We start from the raw sequence: 16,175 nt of genomic DNA, 5'->3' as shown, positions 1-16,175 counted from the left end.
TCACTTTCATATAAACAGTGGTATTAGTCCTTTCACTTTTTTGTGTGATGTCTGTGCCTATACACCTGAAATGCAGTGCATCTTGGAACACTCCACAAATATAGCTGTTTGCAAGATTGTGGCATAAGCCTCTGAGAGCCCATGATCTGACATTTACCAGACATGGAGAAAACATTTCATTTTGTTTATTGCACATTATTGTACAGATTTTGTGTTGTCTTATGTTTCAGTCAGCCACAAAAGTGATTTTGATGAATATGTGCAGTCATATTTGGTGCTGTCTGCCCTCAATATCAGTACTCTCATATTAAAACCAGGGGGAACATTTCTAGCTAAAATATTTCGTGGGAAGGATGTTAACCGTGTATATGCCAAACTGAAACAATTTTTTACTGATGTCATGTGCGTCAAACCAAAATGTTGTCGAAATTCAAGCATAGGTAAGTACAAAGAGACTATATATTCACAAGATGATTGATACTTATTTGTTCCAGGTCAGATCTGATAGCAATAATGTAACAGACAAAGCAAGCCATTTTTACTGTAGGAGAAAACAAAGTTTGTGGAATCTGAATCATTATACAACTTCAATTTTTGACATATTCAAGAAAATTTTATGTGTAGAGATCAACTGTATTTCTTTTAACTGTTGCAATGGTGGTACTGAAGTATTAATTTGAAAGTAGTTGTTCACATCCAGTTCCAAACCCTCTGTGACATTTTCTTCATTATCCCTATGTCTCTTTTGCAGTTAAAATAACTTGTGACTTTTGACAGTTGAGCCCAGTGGAGGGAACATGGTCGCACTGTCCAGGAAACACCAATGATGAGCCAGTTTTCCCTACAGTACCACTAATAGGTCATCTGGTGAAACACACTATGTTTCCACACCATATTTAAACAATAGCACATGGTACTAAGCATCAGTCACTTCCGTTTTTCTCAGCTCTTTGCCAGGTGCTGTGTTTTCAGTTGTTAGAGTGTTCAGTGTTTGTTAATTGCTGCTGTGAACTAGTTTTCTGTATTAACTTTATTTTAGTAGCAGTTTGATACACAGGGTGCTTTTGCTAAAATGGGGACAAACTGTAGGAAATGGTCCCTGAGAGGCTAAGGAGCAAAACAGGTCATAAGCACATATGACCATCATGCATTCCATGGCATTTCAGCCATATGCCCGTATGACCTTCCTTGCTACTTATCCTCTTAGAGGTAGTTTCCTGCAGTTTGTCCCCATTTAGTAACATCACCCTTCATATGTCAACACACGGTTAGCTGCAAATAACATCAACATTTGCTGGCTTCAGAAATATGAGAGATTTGGAAATGAATTCCAATTAGTGGACAAAGCTGCAAATAGGTGAGTTCCAAGTGTGAGTACTCCAAATTTAGATAGGAGTGGTGAAAAGATCAACCACTGCACTTAACATACTCCCTTTGTCAGAAAAGTTCCATGACAAGTTTTCTTTATTTCTGAATTTGCAAAACTAAAAAGGAAAATTTTTTTTATGTTACCTGGTATATGTGCATCCTTGAAATGACCTACCCATGTTTGTACACAAACTCACGAAGTGGCTAGGCTGTACTTAGTAACACACTGTTGGGTTCTTGGAGCATTAGTTACAGTGACACAGTGTATGCTAATTGTGACCAAAGAGTGAACATTAAGTTGTGCATCAAGCTCAGGAAAACCCCTAATGAACATGGACAATGGTCATGCAGGTGAAGCACTTTCAACAAATCGTGTTTTTGAGTGGCATAAAAGGTTTTGTGAAGGCAGAGGTACAGGGCAATACAGTCACAGATTTGGTCACACATCTACAGCACATACCAATGCAAACGTGGAGCGTGTAAGTTAGTCATTGAGAGAAGACTGTAACTGTGCATGTGATATCAGAACAACTAAATTTGAATCATGATGTTTGTAATAAGATTTTATGTGAAGATTTAGGAAAATGGAAACTTAATGCAAAGCTAGTCCCTCAAACACTAACAGACAAATGCAAGGAGGAAAGACAAAGAATTTCTGCTGAACTACTGTATAGAGTTAGATATGATCAAACATTTATGTCAAAGATTATTGCTGGAGATGAAAGTTGGTGCCACCAGTATGACCCTCACATGAAGCGCTGAATGGCAGAATCCTGGATCACCAGCCTTGAAAAAAGTCAAAGGACAACCTTCAAGAACAAAGACAATGTTGAGCACACTCTTGGTAGTTAAGAATTAGCTCATCATGAGTATGTTCCTTCAGATCAGACAGTGAACCATGCTCTTTACATGAGAGTCTTGAAACGTTTGCCACAAATGATTTGCCATCGCTGCCCTGGCTTGTGGCATTCTCAGGACTGGTCCTTAATGCATGACAACGCAATACCTGATACTGCTTTACCTATTACTGAGTATCTGGCCAGACATTTTGTTGTTGCCATCCTACATCTGCCATATTTGCTCAACCTTTCACCTTGAAATTTTTTCTTATTTCCGAAAGTGCAAAGGCGACTGAAAGGAAAGCTTCATCAAGATATCGCAGACATCCAATGGGCTATGACAAATGAGCTCACAAGCATTGCAGTTGAAAATTTCCCTGTCTGCTTCCAAGTTCTCCAGGAATATTGACAACTATATATAAATAGCCAAGGGGTCTACTTCAGTAGGAGCTAGGATCATTACATGGTAAGCACAGTTGTCTATTTTTAAAAAAAAAAAAAAAAAAAAAAAAAAAAAAAAAAAAAAAAAAAAAAAAAAAAAAAAACCTACCCTGGAACTGTTTAGACAAAGGGATTACACAGAATTGGAAATGAAGGAAGTTAAGAATGATTTAGCATCACCAGGTCACCATTTTCTGAAAACTTATTTGTCCTCTATAAGTTCCAGTAAATGCGTAACAAAGGTGAGTGTATTCCAGCAGGATGTAATAAATAGATGTGTGTGGTTACTATTAACACAAGGAATACCCTAATTTAAAGAAACTTACTTTCAGCCTAAGACAAGCAGAGTAAGTCATATTTATGAAACTGACTGCACAAGAAACAACAAAACTGCTGATAATCAAAAATGGTAGGACAATCATCCGTCACATTGGCTCAGCTCATGGTTTCGTTCCAAATTGCTTACTGCTGTTTCAGTGCTGAAAGCAAAGTTAATATCACAATGGGGTGAATGCACAGTTTTCAGACAATGGCTTTATAGTTTTCTGCTCCAAAATATTCCCCAGGATTCAACAAAAGCATACATCTACATCTACATGACTACTCTGCAATTCACATTTAAGTGCTTGGCAGAGGGTTATTCGAACCACAATCATACTATATCTCTACCATTCCACTCCCGAACAGCGCACGGGAAAAATGAACACCTAAACCTTTCTGTTCGAGCTCTGATTTCTCTTATTTTATTTTGATGATCATTCCTACCTATGTAGGTTGGGCTCCACAAAATATTTTCGCATTCGGAAGAGAAAGTTGGTGACTGAAATTTCGTAAATAGATCTCGCCGCGACAAAAGAGTCTTTGCTTTAATGACTTCCATCCCAATTCGCGTATCATATCTGCCACACTCTCTCCCCTATTACATGATAATACAAAACGAGCTGCCCTTTTTTGCACCCTTTCGATGTGCTCTGTCAGTCCCACCTGGTAAGGATCCCACACCGCGCAGCAATATTCTAACAGAGGACGAATGAGTGTAGTGTAAGCTGTCTCTTTAGTAGACTTGTTGCATCTTCTAAGTGTCCTGCCAATGAAACGCAACCTTTTGCTCGCCTTCCCCACAATATTATCTATGTGGTCTTTCCAACTGAGGTTGTTCATAATTTTTACACCCAGGTACTTAGTTGAATTGACAGCCTTGAGAATTGTACTATTTATCGAGTAATCGAATTCCAACGGATTTCTTTTGGAACTCATGTGGATCACCTCACACTTTTCGTTATTTAGCGTCAACTGCCACCTGCCACACCATACAGCAATCTTTTCTAAATCGCTTTGCAACTCATACTGGTCTTCGGATGACCTTACTAGACGGTAAATTACAGCATCATCTGCGAACAACCTAAGAGAACTGCTCAGATTGTCACCCAGGTCATTTATATAGATCAGGAACAGCAGAGGTCCCAGGACGCTTCCCTGGGAAACACCTGATATCACTTCAGTTTTACTCGATGATTTGCCGTCTATTACTACGAACTGCGACCTTCCTGACAGGAAATCACGAATCCAGTCGCACAACTGAGACGATACCCCATAGGCCCGCAGCTTGATTAGAAGTCACTTGTGAGGAACGGTGTCAAAAGCTTTCCGGAAATCTAGAAATACGGAATCAACTTGAGATCCCCTGTCGATAGCGGCCATTACTTCGTGCGAATAAAGAGCTAGCTGTGTTGCACAAGAACGATGTTTTCTGAAACCATGCTGATTACGTATCAATAGATCATTCTCTTCGAGGTGATCCATAGTGTTTGAATGCTCCAAAACCCTACTGCAAACCGACGTCAGTGATATAGGTCTGTAGTTCAATGGATTACTCCTACTACCCTTCTTAAACACTGGTGCAACCTACGCAATTTTCCAATCTGTAGGTACAGATCTATCGGTGAGCGAGCGGTTGTATATGATTGCTAAGTAGGGAGCTATTGTATTAGCGTAATCTGAAAGGAAGCTAATCGGTATACAATCTGGACCTGAAGACTTGCCCGTATCAAGCGATTTGAGTTGCTTCGCAACCCCTAAGGTATCTACTTCTAAGAAACTCGTGGTGGCAGCTGTTCGTGTTTCAAATTCTGGAATATGCCATTCGTCTTCCCTGGTGAAGGAATTTCGGAAAACTGTGTTCAATAACTCCTCTTTAGCGGCGCAGTCGTCGGTAACAGTACCATCGGCACTGCACAGCGAAGGTATTGACTGCGTCTTGCCGCTTGTGTACTTTACATACGACCAGAATTTCTTTGGATTTTCTACCAAATTTCGAGACAATGTTTCGTTGTGGAACCTATTAAAGGCATCTTGCATTGAAGTCCATGCCAAATTTCGCGCGTCTGTAAATTTTAGCCAATCTTCGGGATTTTGCGTTCTTCTGAACTTCGCATGCTTTCTCCGTTGCCTCTGCAACAGCGTTCGGACCTGTTTTGTGTACCACGGGGGATCAGTTCCATCTCTTACCGATTTATGAGGTATGAATCTCTCAATTGCTGTTGCTACTATATCTTTGAATTTGTGCCACATCTCGTCTACATTTGCATAGTCAGTTCGGAAGGAATGGAGATTGTCTCTTAGGAAGGCTTCTAGTGACAGTTTATCTGCTTTTTTAAATAAAATTATTTTGCGTTTGTTTCCGGTGGATTTGGAAGAAACGGTATTGAGCCTAGCTACAACGACCTTGTGGTCACTAATCCCTGTATCAGTCATGATGCTCTCTATCAGCTCTGGATTGTTTGTAGCTGAGAGGTCAAGTGTGTTTTCGCAACCATTTACAATTCGCGTGGGTTCGTGGACTAACTGCTCGAAATAATTTTCGGAGAAAGCATTTAGGACAATCTCGGAAGATGTTTTCTGCCTACCACCGGTTTTGAACAAGTATTTTTGCCAACATATCGAGGGAAGGTTGAAGTCCCCACCAACTATAACCGTATGAGTGGGGTATTTATTTGTTACGAGACTCAAATTTTCTCTGAACTGTTCAGCAACTATATCATCAGAGTCTGGGGGTCGGTAGAAGGAGCCAATTATTAACTTAGTTCGGCTGTTAAGTATAACCTCCACCCATACCAATTCGCACGGAGTATCTACTTCGACTTCACTACAAGATAAACCACTACTGACAGACACAAACACTCCACCACCAATTCTGCCTAATCTATCTTTCCTGAACACCGTCTGAGACTTCGTAAAAATTTCTGCAGAACTTATTTCAGGCTTTGGCCACCTTTCTGTACCTATAACGATTTCAGCTTCTGTGCTTTCTATTAGTGCTTGAAGCTCACAGACTTTCCCAGCACAACTACAACAGTTTACAACTACAATTCTGACTGTTCCTTGATCCAAGCACGTCCTGTATTTGCCATGCACCCTTTGAGATTGCAGTCCACCCCGTACTTTCCCCGAGGCCTTCTAACCTAAAAAACCGCTCAGTCCACGCCACACAGCCTCTGCTACCCGTGTAGCCGCCAGCTGAGTGTAGTGAACTCCTGACCTATTCAGCGGAACCCGAAACCCCATCACCCTATGGCGCAAGTCAAGGAATCTGCAGCCGACACGGTCGCAAAACCGTCTGAGCCTCTGATTCAGACCCTCCACCCGGCTCTGCACCAAAGGTCCGCAGTTGGTTCTGTCAACGATGCTGCAGATGGTGAGCTTTGCCTTCATCTCATAAGCAAGACCGGCAGCCTTCACTAAATCAGATAGCCGCTGGAATCCAGAGAGAATTTCATCAGATCCAAAGCGACACACATCATTAGTGCCGACATGTGCCACTACCTGCAGCTGGCTGCACCGTGTGTTCTTTATGGCATCCGGAAGGACCCTTTCCACATCAGGAATGACTCCACCCGGAATGCACACGGAGTGCACACTGGATTTCTTCCCCTCCTTAGCTGCCATATCCCTAAGGGGCCCCATTACGTGCCTAGCATTGGAGCTCCCAACTACCAATAAGCCCACCCTCTGTGATTGCCCGGACCTTGAAGGCTGAGAATCATCCTCTGAAACAGGGCAGGCAGCTTCATCTGGCTCAGCCAGAGACAGTGCATGAAACCTGTTTGTCAGACGCACCGGGGAGGCTTTCTGATCAGCCTCCGGGGACGTCTTTCGCTGCCTGCCACGCCTTGGAACGACCTCCCAATCAACCACAGGCGAGGGCTCAGCCCCACTGCGGGCAGCAACCGGGGCAACCACAGCGGCAGACTGATCTGGGGACAGACAGGAAGAGGTTGACATCCCCGTGATACCCAAGTCCGACTCCCCACAGTGGTGCCCATTGGCAACAGCCTCAAGCTACACGACCGAAGTCAGTGCCGCTTGCCAACTCAGCCCTCATCCAAACACAGCAATCACAGTCCCTGTCCATTCTAATCGATGTTAAACAACAGTTACTGAAACACGAATCCGTGCCTAGATAACGCAAGGGAAACACGCAAAGAATGTATTAACTAACCTGTACAAATGCCTAACGACTGCGCTACAATCTGCCTGAATTTACGAATATAGTAACTAAAACTCGAAATTACACATCCTATACGAAACTCACACGCAATTTAAAATAAGAATCTACTATTCAGGTACTAAGGCGCGATGCTACAACTCTCAAATACTATAATACGCCCAAAATTTATGAATTAAACAATGCAAGACCCCAAAAACACGCAAAGAAATTAAGAATTTAACTATGTAACAAATAAGTAAGCTAGGGGTATACGACTTGCTGCTGCAGCTGCTAATCCACCTGCGGCAGGGAGCATAGGACATGCACAAAATAATATTTGATAAAGCTACAACAATGCAGTTGAAGAAGCAGATATTTTGTTTTGAGTACAGAGAAATGTTCCATCGGAACCAAGCATGAACAAGGCAGTGTTACTGGAAGCTGTAAAGTTTATCTGCAGAAAATTCCACTCTACCAACTCAACAACTGGCTTACAGCTTTCATGGGAAATAAAATTTTTATTTTCAGTATTTCATATACTTACTGACAAAATTTAAAATGCTGTCATAATCATACTCATTAAGAGCTATAATCTTATGTTAAAGGTTTAACAGAGTAAGTCAAGTGTTACAGTTAGAAAATGTGTGTATATCGTAAGGCAGCATAACTCACAGTGTGCAAATTACCCAGACTACATTCATCGAGTATTTGAGAATGAGAGCACTTAGTGACCTCCAACAAACTTCCCACATAGATTCAAACTTTTATGCAACACTTTCTCACTGGCACACCCCACAAAATGACGAAAGAAAGTTTATTGCGTAGTACATTTTTTTTTTTTTTTTTTTTATGTTCATGCATTAAAATTGCAGAATCAGGCAACATTTCAGTTATTGTTGCTTTATTACTAAATTCTATTCACACCACATTTTGCAGACGGTATCCACATACACCACTGAACATAACTGCAAAATTGTATCATTTTATGACCCATAGTTCAGTATATGTGACATTTATAAATGAAAGTTCGATTCTTTAAAGAACAGAGGTTGGGGAGTTACTGGTGTCAATCTAATTGAATGTATGTGGGCCCAAGTGACAAAATACAGGACAAAAAACAATTAAAGTTTCCTCTCGGTGAGGTGGGAATGCTAACAAAAATAGTTTTTGAACATGACCCTACAGGACTGGCTTTTAATTGTGAGCCATACCAATAAGGTAGTTGAACACACACAGATTCCTGAAGGATGCTAAAAACATTCAACAGCCTAGACTGTAAAAACATTTCTTTTTCGAAGACAACCAGTTTCAACAGGCTTTTCTGTCTTCTTCAGATCTTAAAAATATTTTTTTGTTACGAAATATGACCATTTTACATGGACCTCATGCCAAGTTGTCATGTGAATAAAAATCAGCACATTGTAAAAGGTTTGTCATAACTAAAATATTTGAAAATATACAGCACCTTTTGCAAATGGTCATGTCCATATATATTTGTTACTCACAGATGCTTGTTACATGACAGAAACACAATAGACAGTAGCACATCTGTTCAATAAGCTAGACATGTTCTAAACAGTGAAAATCAAATGTTTAAAGAATGTTCAGCGTATTTAAACAGATGTGCTACTATGTAAAGTGTTTTTGTGATTCAACAAGCATGTGTGATATATGATTATGTTTTCAAATATTTTAGTTGTAACAAACCTTTTACAATGTGCTGATTTTTATCCACATAACAACTTGGCATGATATGCAAGTGTAAAAGGAACACATTTCATAACAAAAAGAGTTTTTAAGACCTCAAGATGACAGCCAAGACTGTGGAAACCAGTTGTCTTCAATAAAGAAATATTTATGTGATCTAGGCTGTTAAATGTTTTTACCAAGTAAACAGATTGCTCCTTTGCTCTTCTCAAAATGAGGAAACTCAGTCATGAACAGGCGCGGCTCGTAATTAAAGGCTCTGAGGCGGAGCCGCCCCAAAATATATGTTAAAGTAAATTTCGCAAGAACGTATTACATAATTTAAATTATCAGGACGAATTTCGGATATTTCCCATTCCGATTAAAATAACGACGGTCAACGTTTTTGAATCTGTTTGTATCGATAGATGTTTTCTGAACGGTTAGTAGTGTTTAGGCTGCACCTTGGAACGTCCGTAAGCTGCATGTAGTAGCGGTTTGGGGGCGTGGCTTCTACATAGTACTGCTCTTTATGGGCGACCCGAAGGCTCAGAGCTTGCAGCCTAAGGGTGTCATACCAACCACCACACGTTTTTCACGTTCCACTATCTATGTAATAAAGGAATGTAGAGTGGCCGAAACTTTGCTATCCAATCTCTGTCTCTGCACATCTCTACTACGCTTCGATGTGTCATTAATTGACGTTTAGTATTATTGTTTTGATAATGTTTTACATAGTTGTTTTGTTTCTGCCATTGGCTACTTTATCCACATTTAGAATAAGTTTGCAAATATCCCGCCAGAGTGCACTAGACTACAGTAACATAACAGTACTGCCATCTAGCGAGAGTTTCATAAGTGATTAGTGTGGTGTCACCGCCAGACACCACACTTGCTAGATGGTAGCCTTTAAATCGGCCGTGGTCCATTAGTATACGTCGGACCCGCGTGTCGCCACTATCAGAGATTGCAGACCGAGTGCCGCCACACGGCAGGTCTAGAGAGACTTCCTAGCACTCGCCGCAGTTGTACAGCCGACTTTGCTAGCGATGGTTCACTGACAAAATACGCTCTCATTTGCCGAGACGATAGTTAGCATAGCCTTCAGCTACGTCATTTGCTATAACCTAGCAAAGCGCCATTACCAGTTACTATTGATGCTGTAAAACATGTACCGTCAAGAGCGATGTTCACCAATTATGGATTAAAGTTAAGTATTCCAGCAGCTACGTACGTTTTTTGCTAGTATAATTTCCTTGACCTGTTCCAGACCTCATGCCTGCCTGCGTGAGCTAAAACGTGTGCCTTTTGGCTTCCTCTCATAGTGGGTTGGCTGTCTTGCCAATCCACAACAATTAGAGGACAAAGCGCGCGAAATTTGTCCCATTACTTTACTTTCCTTGCTTTCTGATGCTGACTGCTTTTGTTGATATCGTGTGAGATTAGCAAGTTTCTTTTTCGGAGTGTATTTTGCAAGATTTTAGTGAGCTTTACTTGCACAAGACCTGTGACGTCACCAAAACATCACAGTATTGTCATGCGAACTCGTAAACTTCGAGCTTTGGAGGTAAACCACAATAAACGCCTTAAGTTTAGAACTGAAAACACCTAAAATATTAAGCAGCCGCAAAGTTAACATTCGTCGCATTAAAGATCTCTCCGAAATGCGTCTTTTCATATGATTTGCTGCAAAGTGCCAGAAATTGTAATGATGACGTATAAAAACACTAACCAAAGATTTTAACTCGAAGTTAGCTTCTAATGATATTTAATACCTGATTATAGAAGATACAGTACGTAAAATTATGGGTAGAGAATGATATGCCCACCCCCTCCCCCTGAATCCTTACTTGTTTATGTCAGACTAATCTGCAGCGTAACCCGAGGTCTATGTTGGCTCCAATCGATAAATACCGCAGCCTTCCCCAGTATAGAAGCCATGAGCCGCGCCTGGTCATGAAGGACTGCTGGAAGAACAACTCAGAGAGACCATCATTTCTGCTGTGTCAAGCGTCAGTTCCAGATCTGTGGAAGAGAACAGAGATTCTCTTGCAGTTGCACCACTTGTACCATAATTCTAAGCATTTATAAAATACTCTTTGACAAAGTGCTCTAGTCGCTATTTCCATTTTATGATTAACATTGTTTCCTTGATGGCCAGTTAACTACCACGTACCAAAAGTACACGTGATGCACTCAACGTATACTGCTAATAAAAGTGCTGTGAAAAGAAAATTAAATTAAAGCAACTTCATATCTAATAATTGCTTTTGAACTATGTATGTTTAACACATTATGGTGGTGTATTTACCATTCAAGTTAGTTAAAATTTATCCATAATCATTTCTGCTGCATGTATAGTACCATTGGCTACTTAATCTTTAAACAAATTATTTCTGTTTCACTTGAGTTTTTTGTGTTACAGAAGCCTATGTTTTATGCAAAAACTATTCTCCTCCTGTCAACTATGAGCCAACTATGCAGGCACTGCTGCCTTTGAAGGAAACCTCTGACTTTCTCACTCTGTCTCAGTCCACAAATGCTATTGTACCTTTTATATGCTGTGGTGAAGAAAGTCCGTATGATGCAGATATGTGCTATCCAGTTGAGGTAAGTTTTTAAGCACTGTCTCTGTTATTGTATCTGGAGGTTTTTTATTACTTTCCACTTAAAATCTGCTGTTTTTTATATGGTTGGTTGGTTTGGGGAAGGAGACCAGACAGCGTGGTCATCGGTCTCATCGGATTAGGGAAGGATTGGGAAGGAAGTCGGCCGTGCCCTTTCAGAGGAACCATCCCGGCATTTGCCTGGAGTGATTTAGGGAAATCACGGAAAACCTAAATCAGGATGGCCGGACGCGGGATTGAACCGTCGTCCTCCCGAATGCGAGTCCAGTGTCTAACCACTGTGTTTTTTATATGGTATAACCCTGCTTTTACATTCCTGGAATTAACATTTTCCCACCATTTACGGAATTTTTTATTGCTCCTATCAAATTTACTATGTCTACAATGTTAATTTGCACCTGATATTGTGTCAGCATATTTATAATTTTCCCATGATTTATGATTTATATAAAAAAGTTTGTGGAGAAAAAACTGACATAAAATGATGCTGGAATGATGTTGGCTGTCAAGTAGTGTTTACAAACATTACATGGTTAAGTTTCTTGACATCAGGGTGCTTTACTCAGTAGATTAGGAGCAGTGAATGTGCAAATGTTGGAAAATTTCATGCTGTACCTCCTGCCGCTGCCGAGTTCTACTCAGCAAGGTAGCTGATAGGAGTAAGTAACACCCCATTTATTATATGCACAAACCACAAACAAAATTGACACTCAGCGCAGCAGCTGATGGGAGTGACCATAAAGGCATTTCCCATTTGCAGTCACTCCCATTGTCCACTGCACCGAGTGTCAACTTTGTTTATGCAATTTTTTTTTTTTTTTTTTTAATTACCACCAGATTTCATAAACCGATTTTCCAATACTGCTTCTGGGTGGTCAAGTTTTGTTTGAATAAAGATATCAGGACCAATCACAATCATTTCCAAACTGTCTGTACTGCACATGTGTTATTTCATGATTGACAAAGGTGTGACGAAGATCACAACAGCAGGTTTCATTGTTCAGCCACTTGTAGCACTAATTGAAACCTTCACTCGCTTCGCATTGCTCATATGTTTTTGGTTTAAGCACAGCACCAAATATGAATTTCTTTATACTGGGCAAAATGTGTCTCAAGAATTTATTCTCTATGTTACACAAACAATCAATGTAAGTGATAGTTTGCATGTGTGTTGGGTTTATCTGCATAAATGAGGTCAGTACCTGATAACCTCAAAAAGATGAATACAGTGCAAGAGACATAGAACAACAAAGATACAAACACCACACAAAATACTTATGTAAATATTTGTACTTGATGATGAGAAAAAATTCTCAAACTGCATGAAAAAATATGTAACTGGTGCAGTATTTAAATAGTAAATGACAGCTGCAGGCTTTCAAAAGCATCAATCATGACATAAGAAACTGAGTCAAACATTTCTACTTCCCAGATAGTTGTCAGTTTCATTACATCAGTGGTTTTCATTAGCAAATAAACCTTTATTAGATAATAAACAAACCCCTGACAAGTATTTTGATGCCTATTACGTACGTATACATAAAGTGAGAAAATGCAAGAGGTTATCCTATACGTAACTTTTACAGCTTAAAACATTATTTCCCATATTTTACATTTTCCTGCATTTTACACTATTTTTCTGAAGTCCCTTGAAAAGTGTAAAAGCAGGGTTTCAGTGTATGATAAACAGATTCTTTAGTTCTAATTAGCAAAGTAGGTGACAAAATTCAGTGTGGCTGAAGCGCTTTTTGCAAGTACTGCCAGTCAGTCAGTCCAAAAAAAGGTTATTTTCAAGATTGCAACATGTTTCACTGATGCCACCTGCCAGCCGTCATTCTATCGTGTGGGGATTTGTAGGACTCCCCTTGATAGGTCAGGGTGCACTACACAGGAAGCAGCTACTTGGGTAGCACAGTACTTGTGGAGTTCACATGTGGATTCTTTAGGTTAGGCAGTAGTTTGAGGTGCTCCAATGAACACTCACAAGTCAATATACATCAAGAGAAGCCAAACAATGTTCAGAATAAAGACACTTCAACTGTCACAGTTTTATCAGTAAACTGTCGAAGTATTCGTAATAAAGTTCCCGAATTTACTGCCCTCCAGGAAAGTTCCTCGCACTCAGATTATTCTTCGGACTGAGAGTTGGCTGAGCGTCAAATTGAAAAGCTCTGAGATATTTAACAAGTCATGGAACATGCATCAGAAAGACAGATCAGAGACCATTGGAGTGGGAGTGTTCATTGCAGTTGACAAAAATATTGTCTCTACTGCGGTGGAATCTGAGTGTGACAATGAAGTCATATATAACAGGTTTAGGTTAAACTAAGTTAATTGTTGGATGTTTTTACTGGCCACTTTATTCTGCTGTAATAGTTCTAGGGTCATTCAAAGAAAGTCTATGGTCAGTAACACATAAATATCCAGATCATGCAATTCTAGTTGGAGGCGACTTTAACCTGCTGAGTGTAGACTGAGATGTCTGTGGATTTGTTGGGGGGGGGGGGGGGGGTACAGACAGTCATTCAGAATACTTTTGAACACATTTTCTGAAAATTGTCTGGAGCAGCTAGTTCAGCAGCCCACACACAATGGAAATATGTCAGATCTTGTAACTGCAAATAGGCTGGACCTTATCGACAATGTCAGTATAGAAACAAGGATTAACGATCATGATGTCATTATAACAACTGTGATTACGAAAGTCAATAAATCAGTCAAGAGGACTAGAAGAGAGTTTCTGCTAGATAGAGCAGATAAGCAGTTATTAGCATCTCCCTTAGACAGTGAATTGGCATCATTTAGTCCCAGTAAGATGGGTGTAGAGGAATTATGGGTAAAGTTTTACACAGATTGTAAATCGTGGTCTGGAGAGTGATGAGCCTAGTAAGTGGATAAAGGAAAAGACCCACCATGGTTTAATAACAAAATTCAGCAGATACTGAGGAAGCAGAGACTGTCACACACTCGGTTCAAAAGGGAATGCACAAATGACGACAAGCGAGGATTAGTAGAGATTCTTGTGTCTGTGAAAAGATCTGTGCACAAAGCACACAACAATCACCACAGTCACACCTTCGCAAAAGTTCTGAGAGAGAACCAGAGAAAATTCAGGTGTTATTTAAAATCGCTAAGCAGGTCTAAGGCTTCCATTCAGTCTCTTGTGGCAGCTGAAGATAGCAAAATGAAAGACAAAGTTTTAAGTTTCATGTTCAAGAAATTGTTCACACAGGAGAATCGTACAAACATACTATGATTTGACCACCAGACAGACTCGCATATGTACATTATTACATAGTAATAAAGATACCTGGTGTAGAGAAACAGCTGAAAGATTTGAAAGCAAATACATCACCAGGTCTGGACGGAATCCCAGTTCAATTTTACAAAGATGGCCCCTTACCTTGCTTTAATTTATCAGGAATCTCTCGCCAAGCACAAAGTCCCAAGCAACTAGAACAAAGCATGGTGGCTCTAGTATACAAGAATGGTAAAAGAACAGACATGCAAAATTACAGACCAATCTCCCTGACTTCTGTTTGCTGCAGAATCCTTGAACATATTCTCAGTTTCAGTATAATAAAGCTGATGTCCTTGACTCAGTTTTAGAAAGCACCGCTCGTGTGAAACTAAGCTTACACTTTTTTCACATCATATATTGTGAACTATGGATGAATGACAACAGGAAAATTCCATATTTCTAGATTTCCAGAAAGCATTTGACACAGTGCCCCACTGGCAGCTGTTAATGAAGGTACAAGCATATGGAATAAACTCACATATGTATGAGTGGCTTGAAGACTTCTTAAATAATAGAACCCAGTATGTTGTCCTCGATGTTGAGTGTTCATCAGAGACAAGGCTATTGTCAGGAGTGCTCCAGGCAAGTGTGATAGGACAGCTGTTGTTCTCTATATACATAAATGACTTGGCGGACAGGGTGGGCAGCAATCTGAAGCTGTTTGCTAATGATGCCTTGGTGTACCGTAAGGTGTTGAAGTTGAGTGAGTGTAGGAAGATACAAGATGACGTGGACAAAATTTCCAGTTGGTTTGAGGAATGGCAGCTAGCCCTAATTGTGGAAAAATATAAGATAATGCAAATGAATAAGAAGATCAAACCTGTAATGTTCAGGTACAGTATTACTAGTGTCCTGCTTGACACAGTCAAGTTGTTTAAATATCTGGGCATAACATTGCAAAGCATTATGATTTGGAACGAGAATGTGAGAACTGTGTTAGGGAAGACAAACGATCGACTTCAGCTTTTTGGGCGAATCTTAGGAAAGAGAGTTTCACCTGTAAAGGAGACCGCATATAGGATGCTGGTGCAACATATTCTTGAGTAGAGCTCAAGTGTTTGGGATCCGTACCAGGTCAGATTGAAGGAAGACATTGATGCAATTCAGAGGTGGGCTGCTAGATTTGTTACCAGTAGGTTTGGGATACACCTAAGTGTTATGGAGATGATTGAGCAAATTTCAAGAACTGGCATATGAAGCTGACTGCCGAACAATTCTACTGCCACCAACATACATTGCACATAAGGACCGTGAAGATAAGGTATGAGAAATCAGAGCTCATACAGAGGCATAGAGTGTGATCTTTTCCACCATGTACAAACTCTAGGGGTTGATCAATGAGAGAAAATGCAGCAAAAAAGGTCTAACGAACATATGTCCAGAAATACATGGTTTCCATGGTAGGAACCATTTATTCGGCCGTACTT

General features: G+C 40.3%; 1 protein-coding gene across 2 annotated transcripts in view; it reads left to right on the top strand.

Annotated features, from left to right (window-relative positions):
• Positions 1 to 16,175, top strand: part of LOC126469085 (putative tRNA (cytidine(32)/guanosine(34)-2'-O)-methyltransferase) — a 77,955-nt gene that overhangs the window by 48,035 nt on the left and 13,745 nt on the right. Inside the window, exons 5-6 of one of the 2 annotated variants that reach the window (XM_050096603.1) lie at positions 231 to 440; positions 11,246 to 11,430. In XM_050096603.1, coding sequence (XP_049952560.1) covers positions 231 to 440; positions 11,246 to 11,430 — 395 coding nt within the window. The remainder of the gene's footprint in view (positions 1 to 230; positions 441 to 11,245; positions 11,431 to 16,175) is intronic. The other variant, XM_050096604.1, reaches the window with a different exon arrangement.

This window comes from Schistocerca serialis, chromosome 1, assembly GCF_023864345.2.
Source record: "Schistocerca serialis cubense isolate TAMUIC-IGC-003099 chromosome 1, iqSchSeri2.2, whole genome shotgun sequence".
In the NCBI taxonomy this organism is placed as follows: Eukaryota; Metazoa; Arthropoda; class Insecta; order Orthoptera; family Acrididae; genus Schistocerca; species Schistocerca serialis.
This window is presented reverse-complemented; position numbering and strand designations above follow the sequence as displayed.